Source organism: Penicillium coprophilum (genome assembly GCF_028826855.1).
Source record: "Penicillium coprophilum strain IBT 35676 chromosome Unknown utg000004l_segment0_segment0, whole genome shotgun sequence".
Lineage (NCBI taxonomy): Eukaryota > Fungi > Ascomycota > Eurotiomycetes > Eurotiales > Aspergillaceae > Penicillium > Penicillium coprophilum.
In genome coordinates this window covers 2567409-2583707 of record NW_026622723.1, presented here as the reverse complement: position 1 = coordinate 2583707, position 16299 = coordinate 2567409, and the positions used below count along the sequence as shown (strand labels likewise).

Genomic DNA, 16299 nt, shown 5'->3' with positions numbered 1-16299 from the left:
GAGGAGATTTGGCGAACCCTCAGTGTACGGAGTACGGAGTACAGGTAGCTGGTTCCACTGATTGTCGCTCCCAAGGAAGTAATCCAACGAGGATCTCTTCACAACCAATATGGATGTTGCCATTGATCTGCTCCTCGAAGGAAAAACTTCTTCGAATCAACATAGAACTTCTACTCTTGAAACACCAACTCCGTGAATCCCAAAAGCTTAGGGGTCTCCTCCCTGGTCCAAGCACAAAGTACTTGTGGGGAGGGAAGTCCCCTGATTGCGTCAGACACCTTTGGAGGGCGGATCGCCGCATTCTCCACCCGTAAGGGACCGAATGAGGACCAAGGTCACTGAACGCGGGCTCTGGTGGGTCTTGGCTAACAGATGCTTGCGTAATGCCTTAATTTGGATCTGCACCTTTCCGGTTTTCTTCAAATTTGGATTTGATGCATTCTGAGATGTTTCTGATGGTATTTGACAAACCTAGAGATATTGAATCAGGTCAGAATTGGAATATGGTTGACATTTAAGTATAAGCAAGTGATGACAATCCTGGAGTGGCCCGGGGAGGATCCACCAGGTTAGGTAATCGGGAATATTTATAGGGAAAAACAGAGAGGAAATGCTCATTTGGGTCATTTCCCAAAGTTGGCCAGACTTTGAAATTAAGAGAGCTAGTAAAGTACCAACGGTATTGGTTCTGGTATAACCAGTATCCATATGAAAAGTATTACATAACGAGGGTGGATAAACTAAGGAAGAGATGATGAATAGAGAGTACAGGTGGCCTTTGCGAATCGGTAACGGTAATTCACAAACTTTCATTACTATGTATATTATGTATTGCATTCGTACACCTTCAAGACTTGCTGTTTGCGGGCAAGTGGATCTATTCTGTCCCTGTGCCTATGCTGTTTTGGTTATCTGGTTCTTGGTCTATTTTCGACTCTCATTTTCTTTATCACTTGGTTTCCCTCTCTCAATTTCCCTTGCAAATCCCAGAGTGTTTGGTGCCGAAAAAAAAAAAAAATTACTCCCGAAGTACGTACCTCATTCCATCCCTTCAACCTTCATCATCATTTCTTCATCTACACTCGTTTTCTATTTATTGCGATTCTTTTGGGCGCACTCGTTAATCGGAGCATTTTAGTGATCATTGCCTTCTAATCTCCATTATCTTGTCCACTTTTCTCCGTGGCTTCCTCCGCATTTAGTCAAGGAAGCCTCTCCCGGCCACGACCTTTTGAATTTAAGCGCTTTTTATCCGATCAATCTAAAACCTTCACAATGAGCGACGGCGAGAAGGTCCGCGCCTCTGGTGAGACTCCTCGGGAGCAGACTCTGCCTACTGTCAACCCCGCAGCGGAGAAGGGAGAGCAGGCCGGCATTACATTCCACCCCGTGGTTTATGTGACGTGAGTAAAATCAAAAGAAAAGAGGTCGGACAGAATTGCTTACATCTTGACAGTTCATGGATCACTCTGAGTTCCTCTGTTATCCTATTCAACAAGTACCTCCTCGACTATGCCAACTTCCGTAAGCCAGGTTGAACATGCATCGTGAAGGGAAATGGTACTAACAATATAACTAGGTTTCCCCATCATCCTCACAACATGGCACTTGACCTTCGCTACCATTATGACCCAAATCCTCGCTCGCACCACCAATGTCCTCGACGGCCGCAAGAAGGTTAAGATGACCGGCCGAGTCTACCTCCGCGCCATTGTCCCTATTGGTATAATGTTTAGTCTGAGCTTGATTTGTGGCAACATGACCTACCTCTACCTCAGTGTTGCCTTTATCCAAATGCTCAAGGCCACCACCCCCGTGGCTGTCCTCCTCGCAACCTGGGGTATGGGTATGGCCCCGGCCAACATGAAGGTTTTGGCCAATGTCTCCATCATTGTGGTTGGTGTTGTCATTGCCTCCTTCGGTGAGATTAAGTTCAACATGGTCGGTTTCTTGTTCCAGATTGGTGGTATCGTCTTCGAGGCCACCCGTCTGGTCATGGTGCAGGGTCTGCTCAGCTCCGCCGACTTCAAGATGGACCCCATGGTTTCTCTGTACTACTTCGCCCCCATCTGTGCTGTCATGAACGGTGCCGTTGCTCTGTTCTTGGAATTCCCCCACGTCACCATGGACCATGTCTACTCGGTTGGTATTTGGGTTCTGGTTCTCAATGCTGTTGTGGCTTTCCTGCTTAACGTCTCGGTCGTTTTCTTGATTGGAAAGACCTCTTCCTTGGTCATGACCCTGTGTGGTGTCCTCAAGGATATTCTGTTGGTCGCTGCCTCCATGTTCTTGTGGCAGACTCCGGTCACTGGGCTCCAATTCTTCGGTTACTCCATTGCTCTGATGGGTCTTGTCTGGTACAAGCTTGGCGGTGACAAGATGCGCGAGTACACTTCTTCCGCTGGCCGTGCTTGGGCTGAGTATGGTAACAACCGCCCTGCGCAGCGCAAGTTTGTCGTCTTCGGTGCTGCCGCTCTTATGTTCTTCCTCTTCATTGGCACTATGGCTCCCAGCTATGCCAATCACTCCGTTGACCGTGTCAAGGGCTACCTTGGTGGTGCCACTGCTGGTAATGCTTAAATGCACTTACCAGACCCTTGGATTTTCAGCTATAAATTGGAACGTTCAAATTTCCACCCACTTTTGAAGCCACAATACCCTTTCTTGGATGAAGTCAGCTGGAATGACAGCGCGAGTGGATAAGTCCAGGCATGTAGCGGTATCTGTTGATTTCCGTCTCGGTAACACAGAGACTGCTGCTTATGCTATCAATATTGTCTTCATAGGCCCGTTGCGGTGCAATGGGTAACGGAGTCGGGTTGCTTCTGGCTGTTTTATTACCAATCTTTTTTGAGCCTGATTTCTGTGATGTATACAGTGACATGAAAGTGTTGTTGCTGGCGGTGTACTATCTTGTTTTTCTACGAACATTGATTGATGTTAGACTTGCACGAGCTCTGGTGTCGGTTTGCCTTGGATCTGATCTTGTGGTCTGTTATGTTTTTCTCTTTTTTTTTTTTTTTTTTTTTTTCCACATTCGTGTCCTTATAGTAACCCAATAGACTTGAATTTATATGACTTCATCTCATGCACGTGATTTGCTATGTACATACCTACACGTGATATGTGACCATCACGTGATGTAATCATCACGGGCCACCAGCCCTGCCCTATAGGCCAATGGTCCCTAGGCTGGATGGATCCAGCTTGACTCCACCCGAGGCGTCTTGGCTGCATGAGCCAATGGTGCCCGTTAATAGCGCATGTATTGATACCGTCACCGGCGATCGGATAGCTGCCTTTTGCTTGTATATTACCGTTCGACTTTGTAACTCCGCATTTCGCGCATCGATTCATCCACTCTTCAGATCGTTCTTTCCTGTCTCACACTCTTACCCTTCCTACTTCGCTCTACTTTTGTTCTTTCCCCCCAATTTCCTTTTTTTCCTTTCCCAATTCTCTCTCTTCTCTTTCAATCCCACCTTTCTCCCCTGTTCTATATCTTTTCCCTCCTTTTTTGAGACACCTTCCACCTTTTACCTCTCGGTCTTACTTCCGTCTCTCTCCAGGTGGTTGAAGCTTCTTGTGTCTTGCTCACCTAATTTAACAGAACAGTTCCCCTTGTCTGAAATCTAAGGCTATATCGAGGCAACAATGTATCCAATGATGCTCAATCGCCTCTCGGACGGTCCGGCCACGGTTCTCTCTCCTCCCCAGGAACACGCCTTCGCTCAGTTCTCCTCTCAGTCCTCTTTACGCGACTCCCCAGGAAGCTTCAACGGCTATCCGGAAACTCCAAACACTGTGTTTTCCAAAAACATCTCTGCGCAGCCTATTCCCTCGAGCTCCAGTTTCTCGTCTGCCCCCGCGGTTCCCAAGCCCTCCCGCAAAAGATCGCGCGATGAGTCCACTTTTGAAGAGGCCGTTGCTCCCAGCGCACCTCCGGTGCCAGCACCCAAAGTCCAGCCTATCTATGGGGAAGGCATGGTTCTTCTAAACTCACAGACTGGTCTTGCAATCTCGGCCGAAAGCCAGACCGGCACATGGTACGAACAAGAAGCCGAGGCGCAACAGGCTGCTGCTGCGCCTGTTTCCTCGCGGTCAAACGCGCTGCTTTCTGATGCTACCGATGTAAGCCGCAAGTCTCAGCGTCTTGATAAATCTGCACCAGGTCTGGACGATATTGCGTTGTCCTCAATCCGCCAACGTCTGGACCATTCTAGCTCCAACGATCAGCATCGCACTCTCAATGCGGGGCCTGCTCCGCCCGCAGAGCCTCTTGTAGATGATGCCACCCGTCTTCTAGGAATTGGTTGGCAACGTGTCAACACCGACGGAGACATGGCTCCTGCTGTTCGTGGCTGGACCAAGTATATCAACAATCAATACTCAGCCCACCTGCACGATTCTCAAATGCTTCTCAAAAGCCGCGCTCTGAATGCCTATCTTGTGACTGCCACTCCAACTTCTGGACACTCGCCTGCCTTTTATCTCTTCACCGAAGACCTCACCCAAGGCCAGCTCGTTGCTTCCTCCTGGGAAGCATGTCTCCAAAACCTTCGTAGCTCTCCCATTATATTCGAGGGCGCTGCTCCCCTCGGAGCTAACGACCGACCAAATGCACAGCCCATCCCCTTCAACTCCATGGACACGGGCGTGCCACTTCTCCAACAAGCCATGTCCAACCACCCTCAAACTTCGAGCCTCGGCGAACTGAGCGGAGGCGCGGAAATGGGAATGGAGATCGACTCGTAAATTCTTCCCAAAACGAATTCCGACTCCCTTCGACTCCGTCCGACCCGACAACATCGATCGATCCGACCCGCCATGAATCGACGTCCAGCCAATTCTCTCGATCGATCTCGGACTTTTCTCCGACTTTTTCTCCGGCTGTTCCATCATATTTTCTTTATATTTTTTTTCACTATTGCTTATTTAGTTATGAGACTCACGCGCCTGACTGACCAGCTTGGCCCAATTCGGTTCTCGCCCAGTGGAGGGTTTGATGGGGTTCGGTGTTTTGCTTTCCCCAATTCTTACGGGAAATGGCCGGCGTCGTAATCTGGGGGTTCTTCAAGTATTGCATGCTTTTGACGAACGTTATCTATCTACGACTATTTATTTCGTCAAATAAAAAAGATTTAAAACATTTTTGGGGATAATATCGCTTGATTGAGCACGCGGTATGATCTACATGGAGTTTTGTCTGACCCGCGAGGCACATTTTGAGGTTGGTATCTATTTTTGAATTTTGGATATTTTGACACAAAGCAGGTTGAAGACAGAGTATATCCATGGCATATGTTTCGTATCTCTCTTATGAACGGAGGTTTTTCACTAGAAAGGTCCAGTATCCTAGGTTTCGCAAGAAATAGTGTCAGTATGCAGTAACTCCTTCTTTCAAGCTTCTGGGCTACTTTTCTCTATGAAATCAACAGACTGTCCTATCTCATTCGCAATCTTATTCAGGAACACCGAAAGCGAGATCCACATAACCAACTACTATGGAGAAAGACCCATTTACTTGGGTCGATGTCGAGGACCACAAGGACGGACACCGAATGGACAAATGGATTGAGCTCGACATTCTCAGAAGACTTGAAAACCTGGAAAAAGAGGTCAGTGGCTTCAGGCAAGAAAAGCCGATCAACCGAGAAGACCACTCCCTTGTTCGACAAGTGGAAATTCTTGATGAAGAGGACAGCCTATGTCACTCCGTTTCTGAAATCGATTGGCTTAAAAAATAGCTCAGCATACTAGGACAAGAAAAGTCGATCAAATGAAAGGATCCCACCTTTATCAAAAGAGTGACAGACCTCAAAAAAGAGGTCAATAGTCTTCGGGAGGAGGTCAGCAGTCTAACCCAAGAAAATTCGATCAAGCGAGAGGATCCCTGCCTTACCCAAAGACCGAGAGCTATCAACGTGGAGATCAGCAGCCTACGTCAATCGCTTGCCCGAGCACAAGCAACCCTCAAAGAAAAGGTCAGCAGCCTAAGGCAGGAAAACTCGATCAAGCGAGAAAATCCCTCCATTATATGAAGAATAGCAGGTCCTGAAGACGCAGTCGAAAATCTCGTACGAAAGAAGAGCAAGGCGAAAAACATAAGCTATGCTCATCGTGAATCTGTCCTAAATTCATGGATTCAAGATCCTTCCTCGGCGATAGGTGGAATCAATAATACAGCCTACGAAGAAGACACCCAGGCCGATATCCAGGCTATCGTTGCCAAAGAAGAGATCGACCCGGAGACTGCTGAACGATGGAAGGTAGTTTTTCTCGATCGGTACGGTCTCCGATGGAGGGTTGACTGTGGGAAAGGAAATGAACTAAAGTTTGTTCATGTTGAGGTGATCCGCTTGGCTCAAGTTCTTCATGGCTGGGGTGAAACACACGAAGATACTTGATATCTGTGATCATTGGATAGGTCGTTGGAGATCTGGCCGGGTGATCTACATCCCATCGGAGGAGTATCGTCAGCTATGCCAACTATATCACTGTGGAACTTGGGTGTGATGTATCATTTCCTTGTGGCTGAAACGATTGCTTTAACTCGTGAAGTCTTGCCTTCAATGATTTCCTAATGACTGAAAAGGAGGTTCGATTGATGCTATGATTTCTCATAAGAACTTGCCTTCTATGGTCTCAGTCATGAAGTAGGACTGTTTTATGTCGTGCAACTTTGGGAGAATAGTCGGGTAGTCTTCTTTTTTTTCTGTTCTTCTCTTTTTCTTTTCAGCATATTTGTTTCCTTCAGTCTTATAAGTACATAGCCTGGGACTTTCTCAGGGAATAGGCGAATAGTAAGTAGGTGGAGGATGGAAGGTTGGTCTAATGACCACCATCATGGTGATCTAGGGGTTTGCCACTACCCAGGTTTAGCAAATGCTTTGCTTAGCGTACATCGATGCAACCGAGCAAAGTGCAATTGCAACGAAAATTAATATGATAATTCAATTCGAAAACCCCAATGCTCGTGTGGGTGAAAAACATGGTATCATCTTGAAGGCCGTGAAAACAGAAGATCAAAGAAAGCAAGTGGATGATGATCGCATCCCGATAACTCCAAATCCGCCGAAAGGACATGACAAATGCTCAACAGTACTCTTGAGTTGGATTTCCTCAGTCATCGTCATCGCCATAATCATAGTCACTTTCGTAGTTGCCTGCAAATGCGTCGTCGACGCCATCATCCTTCTCGTCGTCATCATAATCGTCTTCGTCCTCATCATCCTCCTCCTCCTCAGGTTGTGCCTCGACCTTATTCACGAAGCCATCCTGAGCCATGGCGGGCTTTGCGTCCTGAGACGCGTTTGGAGCAGTAGACGGTGGGGTAGGTAGGGGTGTTGTAGAAGTAGGACGGACGAACTTGGCATCGAACTTGGGATCGAATTTGGCATCGAATTTGGCATCTGATGGAGTTGCACGCCGGGATCGTGCTGCTGCTTCTGGCTCGATGCTGGCGCTGCGCCGTGAGACGACGCTTTGGCTGCGACTTTGGCTTCGGCTCATGCTTTGTGACTTTGCATCTCCCCCTTCGCCGCCGTACAAGGTGTCCAGGAGAGAGTAGTTGATCTTTTTACTGTAACCTCGGCGCTCGAGCATGCGACGTGTTGCCTCAGCCGGGGTCGAGGCACGAGAGCTGCGGCCATCTTCGCCTTCGCCCTCCAGGTAGGTAACATCTCCAAGACGGCCACGGCGACGCTTGCGTGGTTTACGAGGTGCGCCTCCACCGTTTGCCTCTTCCATGGCCCGCTTGAGTGCTTTGGCTTGTTGGGTGCGGAGATACTCCTTGTTTTCCGTCACCCAGATTGACTCCTTGATTTCGACTTCGGCAGGCATGAGCAGACAATTGGCGACTTCGGGGTCATCTTCAAACTCAGCAGCGTCGATTTCAGTGTTGTCGGAAACAGTGGTCCGCGGCGGTTGGTCGCAGCCAACACTCTCTATCATGGTTGAGCCTTGAGCAAGCATAGACCGCATTTCATCTTCTAGCGCCGCTTCAGATGCGACCTGCTCGGCAGAAGGTTCTGGCGTGGGCTGTCGCTTGCCCTTGCCCTTGGAGTGGATCGGTTCGTTTTTGATATCCTCAACAACTTCGTTCACTGCCTTAGCAATTACTGATGCACGTCGAGGGTGACTATTCGCAGTCAAAGCAGGATCAATCGGAAGTTTGGGAATAGCGAAGCCGTCGGCATCTACACGATGCGGCTGCACTGATTCCGCTTCACTTTCGGCTGGAGAGTCGTCATCTTCGAGTTCGGCCGCAGTGTCTGGCAGCTTCTTGAAGCGGCTTTTCCGACCTTCTCGCCCGCGAGTGAAGGATGGGGGATCGTGTGTGTTCTCTAATTGGACTGATCGAAATTGATCAACGGTCAATTCACCACTCTCAGTGGAGCCGAATTCGTTCAAACGCTGGCTGATAGTTGTTTCGGTTACTTTGACAATATAGACGACCTCACGCACGGTTCGGCGGAAGTTATTCATGCGCGCGGCGAGAATCAGTGCGGCACCACAGAGACCAGCTGGGCGTCGACCGGTAGTCATCCAGTCGCGGTTCATTCGTTGAACGATTCTGACTGCCTCACCAGCCACCGCCATAAGAGACGGTCCGAATTCCAGCTGTTTGGCGAAACGATAAATCAAACTTTCGGGGTCGATGGGGTTCATGAGAAAGACGTTGCCACCTAGGCGGAGTTCATCGAGAAGCGCCTTATATGTACGACCAAGTTTAAAGACGTTGATCATCAACACATCGGCAAAATCAATCAGCATGACGGTATTGCCATTCTGGCGACGGCATGCAATGTACAGGCAGACCGCAGCTACCGTCTTGGTGCGACGACCTTGAATGAAGTTGAGTCCCACAGCAAGCTTGAAGACCTGACCAGCAGCCTTGGTTGCACTTTCCGGGATAGTCAAAGCTCGAGAAAGTTGAAGCATATATCGGTTTCCATTTTGTTCGGTCATTTCCCGGCTCTCCATGGCGCCCCCACGCTGGAAACCCGGACCATAGCTGCGTACATGGGTCTGATCTTCTCCGACGAAAGATCCCTGCACAACAGCTGCACCAGACGAGGATTCACCGAATGTGACCTCAGAAACAATGTTGTTCTCGCTGATGACTGTACCACAACCAGTACAGACCTTCACGCCTCCATCATCCACAATATGCGGAGCAGGACACCCTGGGTTTGGACAATTAGATGTTTTAGGGTGTGTTGTCGGGCGGGGTGGCTGAGGACGTCCAATAGCCGTTGGACGATTTATAGGTGTCGAGTTGGGAGGTTTAAGACTGGCCAGTCGTCCCACAGGAGGCCGGGGCCCGCGGGGAGGGATTGGACGCGCGCCGGATCTGGGTGCCGACATTTTGGTTGAAGCGGAAAGTAAGAAGATATTAGAGAATGAGTGTAGACAGGGGCACTCGATTGAGGCCTAGTCCTTAAATCTTCAGAATTCCTCGAATGAGCGTCGCGGTTTTTTTTTTTGTAGCGAAAGGTTTATCAATTGTCACGAGAGTCGCGATAAGGATGAAAGTGGAATGGAGAGGAAAAAGTATTCGACCTGCTTATGTAACATGGAATCTGCAGAGCTCCAGAGCTGCATTCGAACATACGGCATAGAGGTTTGAATTTACTTGTATGCCAATAACTGAAATCTGAGTCAAAGCCAGGTGAACAATTTGCTCAATCAAATCCCTTTGTCTATTGTTGATTGCTTTGTGAATCGACTGGATTCCATTGGTGAGTCACGTGATACTGGATGGTCAATGGCACGCTAGCCCAATCCGGGTTAGTACCATCTGATATTTGTCGCCCGCCACCGTGCCTGAGGTTCTAGGATGATCCATGATCAACGACCACAGCATTATCGGACTTGATACTCACACGTGGAGTGGTTGATATTACAATTTTGAATACGGGAATCTGGTCTCATTCTTGATTGCCAGCCTCGACACTAGTGGAATACTACAGGCGCCGCAGGGGTGATCGAGATGTCTGGAATGCGGTATTTGTGCGTGGTTTGGAGTCATCACGCACAAATATCGCATCTCAGCCATGTTTCAACCAATCCATCCACTTCTAGGATTTTCCTTTCTTTTCTTCATGAGTGAAATAAAATATTGGATTGCGAATTAGATCCCGTTCCCGGCTTTTGCTTTATATCATAAAACGCCGCTGGTCGCTCTTCCCTTGATACAAGACTGCTCCATGAACACATAATCCCACCGATTGCCTGTATCCAACCTGAGTCGAACAAGATCCTTTCAATATCAACTCTGTGGAAGGGCTACAAAGACCGAGGTATCCCACACTATACCGCATCTCTGAGCTGCATAGATCTCCGTCGATCATGTCTTCAGGATCCAAGCACCAGTCTTCCGACCTGGAGGCAGGCCACCGGGACTTGAATACCCAGACCAGTCTCTTTTTTGTAACGAATGTGCACTGCGCATCATGTGTTGCATATATCACCGAAGTGCTCTCGGAGACACCTTCAGTTGGAAATATCGAAGTCACAATCTTGACGCATGAAGTACGTGCAAGCCATAGTACCACTGTTCGGCCGGCCGACCTCGTCAACGCGTTGATTCATGCCGCATTCGAAGTACACTATGTTACAACATTTGACCAACGAGGAAAGCCCATTGCGGAACTCGATACCTCTTCCTGGAACTACCGCGGCTCCACGCTGTTTTCCTCGCCGCGAGCCTCTGTTTCTAGTATCTCATCCAACATTAAAGAGCGAATCCAGTCCAACAGTCATAGGAGACATATTGCCAACTGCGATGCATGCAAGAAGGAAGAACTAGAGGCCCTTTCTCGTCATTCTTCTTCTCGAACGGAGTTGGGACTTTTGGACGAGAAGTCCTCACAGGCACCCTTCCGGCCATTGAGCAAGCACCCCAAAAAAAGACATCACTGTTACGAATCTTGAAACAACATCAGAGAATGCTGGGCAGGAGAGCCTTCGTTCATTCAATACTTCAGAAACAGAAGTTCAACCTGATGTGTCTGCTCCAAAACTACCAACGGACATAGCAGAACCTCCCAGTCCATCCGATGAATCAGCCGACGAGTTCACCGCACAGATCAGCATTGGAGGAATGAGCTGCGCATCATGCGCCAACAGCATCACCGCACAAGTCCAACAGCTTGAGTTTGTGAAGGAAATCACCGTTAATCTTCTCACCAACAGCGCAACCGTAATTTATATTGGACCCCGCGGTAATTCCTTGGAGATTGTTGAGCAAATCAATGACGCTGGATTCGAAGCATCTCTCGACGAGGTGAACCAGCTACCGAGACCACCGGCATCTGCAGAGCGGGCAGCAAACTATGTCAGCGAGATTGCAATTACCGGCATGACCTGTGGCTCTTGTGTCGGAGGAGTGACTCGAGGACTTGAAGAACTTCCTTTTATTCACGATGTGTCTGTGAATCTTCTTTCCCATAGCGGGAGGGTGGAATTTGAAGGTCGAGACAATCTTGGTAAAATTATAGAGAAGATTGAAGACCTTGGATACGATGCAACCGTCAATAGTGTCTTCCCAATGAAAGTTGGCACCGAAAAGCTTAGCGCCGCTCAGATTAGAACGATCTCTATACAAGTGGATGGAATGTTCTGTCACCATTGCCCACAAACTGTTTTGGGGGCAGTGAAATCTGTTCCCGGGGTCACCATCGAAGAAGCACTCTCCGAGAAGACTCCCATTCTCAAAATCACGTACACTCCACAGCCACCTCTGCTCACCCTTCGCACAATAATCTCAGCGATCAACTCGGCAAATGACAATTTCCGCGCGACTGTCTATCACCCGCCCAGCATTGAAGATCGGTCTCGTGCGATCCAGCATCATGAAAGGAGTCGTCTGTTGGCACGATTGCTTTTCGTCTTCATCACTGCCATCCCGACTTTCCTTATAGGCATTGTATTCATGTCTCTTGTCTCCTCTGAAAACTCCGTTCGAATGTATCTCGAGCAACCTATGTGGGCTGGCAGTGTGACCCGCATCGAATGGGCGCTGTTCATAATGACAACTCCGGTCATGTTCTACGGCACTGATGTGTTCCATGTCCGGGCTCTGAAGGAAGTCTATGCGCTATGGCGGCCTGGAAGTCGGGTGCCGATCCTCCGGAGATTTTACCGTTTTGGCAGTATGAACCTTTTGATCTCTGCAGGCACATCGGTGGCCTACATCTCATCTCTGGCGGTACTTATCGTCGACGCATCTGTGGGTACCAAGTCTAGCGCTCATAGCACGACTTATTTCGACTCGGTCGTTTTCTTGACTCTGTTCATTCTTGCTGGTCGATTCCTAGAGGCCTACAGCAAAGCCAGAACTGGCGATGCTGTCACGTCTTTGGGAAAACTTCGACCTTCAGAGGCACTGTTGTCTGATGAAGCGTCCGAGGGTGGAGTGAAGCGTACGAGTGTTGACCTTCTGGAGATTGGTGATGTCGTGAGTATTCCTCATGGAGCCTCGCCTCCTGCAGATGGAGTTATCGTCGACAGCGCGTTATACCAATTCGATGAAAGCTCTTTGACAGGGGAATCCCGACCGGTCAAGAAAACGGTGTATGACATAGTCTATACCGGCTCAGTCAACGTCGGCCAGCCAGTAAGAATCCGCATCACTGAGCTCGGCGGTTCATCTATGCTTGACCGAATCATCGCCGTGGTTCGTGAGGGACAAAGCAAGCGTGCACCTCTCGAAAGAGTTGCTGATCTTCTCACTTCACATTTCGTCCCTATTATCACTTTGATCGCCATCTCGACTTTCATTATCTGGTTGGCGCTTGGTCATTCAGGTGTGCTCCCCGCAGATTATCTCGATGTCGCACACGGCGGCTGGACATTCTGGGCCTTGGAATTTGCCATCTCAGTGTTTGTGGTCGCTTGTCCCTGCGGCCTGGCCCTTGCAGCCCCCACGGCGCTTTTCGTTGGGGGCGGCCTAGCGGCGAAACATGGTATTTTAGTCAAAGGTGGTGGTGAAGCCTTCCAAGAAGCCAGTCGCTTGAATGCAATCGTCTTTGACAAGACAGGCACATTAACTGAGGGCGGAAGTCTCAAAGTTTCCGATCATGAAGTCTTGACCAGTGACCTAGAAGTTGCGAAAGTCGCATGGGCCCTGGCTCGGAAAATGGAAGAGAGCAGCAATCATCCGATTGCCCAGGCAATCACTGAATTCTGCAAAGCACAACAATCTTGCTCTGTCAAGTCGTCAGATGTTCATGAGATTTCAGGGCAAGGCATGAAAGGAATTTTTACTGTGTCTGGCTCCGAGCACGAGGAGCAGTATGAAGCTGCAATCGGCAATGAACGGCTTCTCAAGAGTCTCCTATCCCCCGAAACAGACACATACTTCATTTCCAATTTGTTGGCGAAATACCAGTCAGCAGGCAAGTCGACTGCAGTTCTCTCACTCCGTCAAGTACACACTCAGTCCACCAAACCATCCAACTTCATACCTGCCATTATCTTCGCCACATCAGACACGATTCGCCCGGAAGCTGTCGAGATAATCTCTCAGCTTCAGAAGCGTCACGTCGATGTCTTCATGTGCACTGGCGACAACCAAACCACCGCACACGCTGTCGCAGATATGATAGGCATTCCGCGCTCCAAGGTAATGGCCAACGTCCTGCCAGCGGAGAAAGCCAGCTTTGTTCGTCAGATTCAAGATCGTTCGCCAGATAAAACACCGGCCGATGGCAAGACCACTATTGTAGCCTTCGTCGGCGATGGAGTGAACGACTCGCCTGCTTTGGCAGCAGCAGACGTGAGCATCGCCATGGCATCTGGTTCCGACGTCGCTATCAACTCTGCCAGTTTTATCCTCCTCAACTCAGATCTCAGCACAATTTTGCAGCTGGTCTTGCTCAGTCGCCGCGTATTCAATCGCGTCCGTATGAACTTCGGCTGGGCGGTCATCTACAATCTCTGTCTGGTTCCGGTTGCTGCCGGTGTCCTTTATCCTATTGTTAGTGGCCATCATGAGAAGAATATTGATGGCCACATGATCATGGCCAGTGAGCACTGGCGACTGAGTCCAGTGTGGGCTGCTCTGGCCATGGCATTGAGTAGTATTTCTGTTGTGCTGAGCAGCTTGGCTTTGAGAGTTGACAAAGAAAGTATAATGAAGATTGTGAGAAAGAAGGAGTAGATATTTTGGCATTCGTTTATTACATCTAGCGTTATTATTTTATCTAATATCTAATACATGAATGAATCCAGTACTCTTGGAAGTCTGTTTCCAAAGTAACCTCAATAGGAGACATCTCTAATCCAGATGCACCTCGCCCCAAACTTCCGCAATCCGCTTGCTAAGATCTTTAGCAATCTTCTTCCGCCCTACGACTTCTGACATCCGATTCGCTATCATCATCTCTCGCTCCTTAGGCTCTAGAGCCATGTAAGCATCCACCAAATGCCTCGGCGTTGGCCAGATCTGTTGGATCTCAAGGGCTTTTTCGCCCGTCACGCCACGGGTACACATGAGCATTTTTAGAAAAACGTCACGAAGGGTAAGAACATCGGACTTGGAGGTGAGTGCGGAGAACGTCACGAATGAAACTCCGTACGTGATGGTCGGGTCTTGAGAGCGGAGATTATCGAGGATGGTGAGGTAGGAGTCAGTGGCGAGACGGCGACCGGGGATGAGCCCAATTTTGGATACTGGAGATGGAGGAACTGTGCTACGGTTGATATTGTTACCGGCGTCTCCGATAGAGGTCGCATCTTCGACCCCGTACATCTTCCGTAGAAGCAGAGTCATGCGTGCCAGGTACCGGATTGACTCATCCAAATGTTTTGTCTTTTTGATAAAGTATTGATTAACCACCTGTGTCGAGGCGATGGCTGACGCAACCATCTCCTGGTATTGCGTTGCACTCCCGCTAGTCGAGTCAGGATGTGTGACTGCAAACTCTTCGATCAAGTAGATGACATTCTTGATGCCAGAGCGACGGAGTCGGAATTTTTGCTCGTGGAAACGGCCGTCTTTAATAGATCCAATCAGATCGTCTAGACGCTTTCGCTCAACGATCCAGTCCAGCATCACTTCGTCACCTTCTTCGCCGTGTCTTGTGAGGAAGTTTGGGTCATGGCACTTGGCTACCCACATCGCGTCGCCGACTTCCAAGGCGCGTACTTGCGGGGTGATCCCTTGCTTCATCAGTTCGCCGGAGATATAGTCCCGGTCGGTGGAGGTGCGGACCTCTCGGGTGTCTATTACGAGCTGGATAGTGAAGCTCTTAGGTGGGAAGAAGATGGGCTCGATGTTGGCGATGTCGTGTTCGGATAAATTTTCTTGGGCGTCTGCCGACGGACCGTCATCTTGTTGGAGGGAGTCAAGGTCTGTTGTCAATGCTTCTTGCTGAGACTCAGTTGTTGTAGTAGCCTGGGAGCCGGACGTGGTGGTTTGAGCAGCGCCAGGTAACGTCTTTTGGAGACGTTTGACGACCTCCCATCCTTCTTCGGAAAGAAGATACTTTCGTAGTGGACGCCCGTGTTCATAGACTAGGTCTTTCTGGATGAGTGTTTTCATTGAATTCCACGCGGTGTAGAACTTGGTCGGGTCGGGGGGTGCCGTGAACGAACTGTCGCAGTATGGCTGGGCCACCTCGATCAGGTGAGCCTTCGTCATCCCCTGGGATGCATTCTCATCTTGGGTTCCCAAGCCCAACATCAGTGCATATGGACCTGATCGTAGTGTTGGTACATACGGCTTGGCTTTCCGAGGCTTCTTCACTGGTTGATCGACGCCGCCTTCGGAGGTTCTCTTTCCACCTAGTTGACATACTTGAGTGTCGGGTTTCTTGAACCAAGGGGTAGCTAACACCACAAACCTTTGTCAGGCGGTTCTGGCATTGGAAGGCCATTTTCTTGGCAGTGAGCCTTTAATTTATCAGTCAAGCGGTCACACAATTTAGGACCCAGTCCATTCAATTGCTGTGCTTGAGATGGGTGTTGGAATTCTAACGGACAGGCTTTCATTGATTCATAGGCCTTCTTGTATCTGCAAATTGTCAGATATAGTCTTTTCCGAAGGGCGCCAAGAGGTACATACACTGTCACGCCTTTGCTGTTTCGTTCTCGAGCTTGATCCAGCCATTCTTTTATCCACCCCAAGAGTAGAGGGTTTGCACACACCTCGCTCATGATGAGCCGAGTGTCCAGTGACTAAGTGGCAGAACAGAAGAGCGAATTATCATCCAGACGAGTTCTGGCCGGTTGACGCGAAGTGATGTTGCCTTTTTGGGAACGCGACTGGCACGTGCCGATAAGAGAGATAAG

General features: G+C 49.2%; 7 protein-coding genes across 7 annotated transcripts; 5 read left to right on the top strand and 2 right to left on the bottom strand.

The window, feature by feature from the left end:
• Positions 1-1275: 1275 nt before the first annotated feature.
• glfB (uncharacterized protein) lies at positions 1276-2580 on the top strand (the record flags this gene model as incomplete). The annotated part of the gene is made up of 3 exons (XM_056676549.1): positions 1276-1403; positions 1457-1524; positions 1580-2580. 3 exons carry the CDS (start codon positions 1276-1278, stop codon positions 2578-2580), a joined length of 1197 nt encoding a protein of 398 aa, XP_056531549.1.
• A 1074-nt stretch (positions 2581-3654) lies between these two features.
• On the top strand, positions 3655-4755 carry N7500_005403 (uncharacterized protein; the record flags this gene model as incomplete). The annotated part of the gene is made up of 1 exon (XM_056676548.1): positions 3655-4755. One exon carries the CDS (start codon positions 3655-3657, stop codon positions 4753-4755), a length of 1101 nt encoding a protein of 366 aa, XP_056531548.1.
• Positions 4756-5504: 749 nt separating this feature from the next.
• N7500_005402 (uncharacterized protein) lies at positions 5505-5747 on the top strand (the record flags this gene model as incomplete). The annotated part of the gene is made up of 1 exon (XM_056676547.1): positions 5505-5747. One exon carries the CDS (start codon positions 5505-5507, stop codon positions 5745-5747), a length of 243 nt encoding a protein of 80 aa, XP_056531547.1.
• An 89-nt stretch (positions 5748-5836) lies between these two features.
• Positions 5837-6407, top strand: N7500_005401 (uncharacterized protein; the record flags this gene model as incomplete). Its single annotated transcript, XM_056676546.1, has 2 exons — positions 5837-5984; positions 6049-6407. Coding segments are annotated over 2 exons (507 nt in total), but the record flags the coding sequence as incomplete, so codon positions are not given.
• A 715-nt stretch (positions 6408-7122) lies between these two features.
• On the bottom strand, positions 7123-9369 carry N7500_005400 (transcription factor TFIIIB subunit BRF1; the record flags this gene model as incomplete). The annotated part of the gene is made up of 1 exon (XM_056676545.1): positions 7123-9369. One exon carries the CDS (start codon positions 9367-9369, stop codon positions 7123-7125), a length of 2247 nt encoding a protein of 748 aa, XP_056531545.1.
• A 984-nt stretch (positions 9370-10353) lies between these two features.
• On the top strand, positions 10354-14167 carry N7500_005399 (putative copper resistance-associated P-type ATPase; the record flags this gene model as incomplete). Its single annotated transcript, XM_056676544.1, has 2 exons — positions 10354-10897; positions 10950-14167. The coding sequence occupies 2 exons, from the start codon at positions 10354-10356 to the stop codon at positions 14165-14167; spliced, it is 3762 nt and encodes a 1253-aa protein (XP_056531544.1).
• Positions 14168-14284: 117 nt separating this feature from the next.
• N7500_005398 (crossover junction endonuclease MUS81) lies at positions 14285-16164 on the bottom strand (the record flags this gene model as incomplete). Its single annotated transcript, XM_056676543.1, has 3 exons — positions 14285-15792; positions 15852-16021; positions 16073-16164. 3 exons carry the CDS (start codon positions 16162-16164, stop codon positions 14285-14287), a joined length of 1770 nt encoding a protein of 589 aa, XP_056531543.1.
• Between the last annotated feature and the right edge of the window lie 135 nt (positions 16165-16299).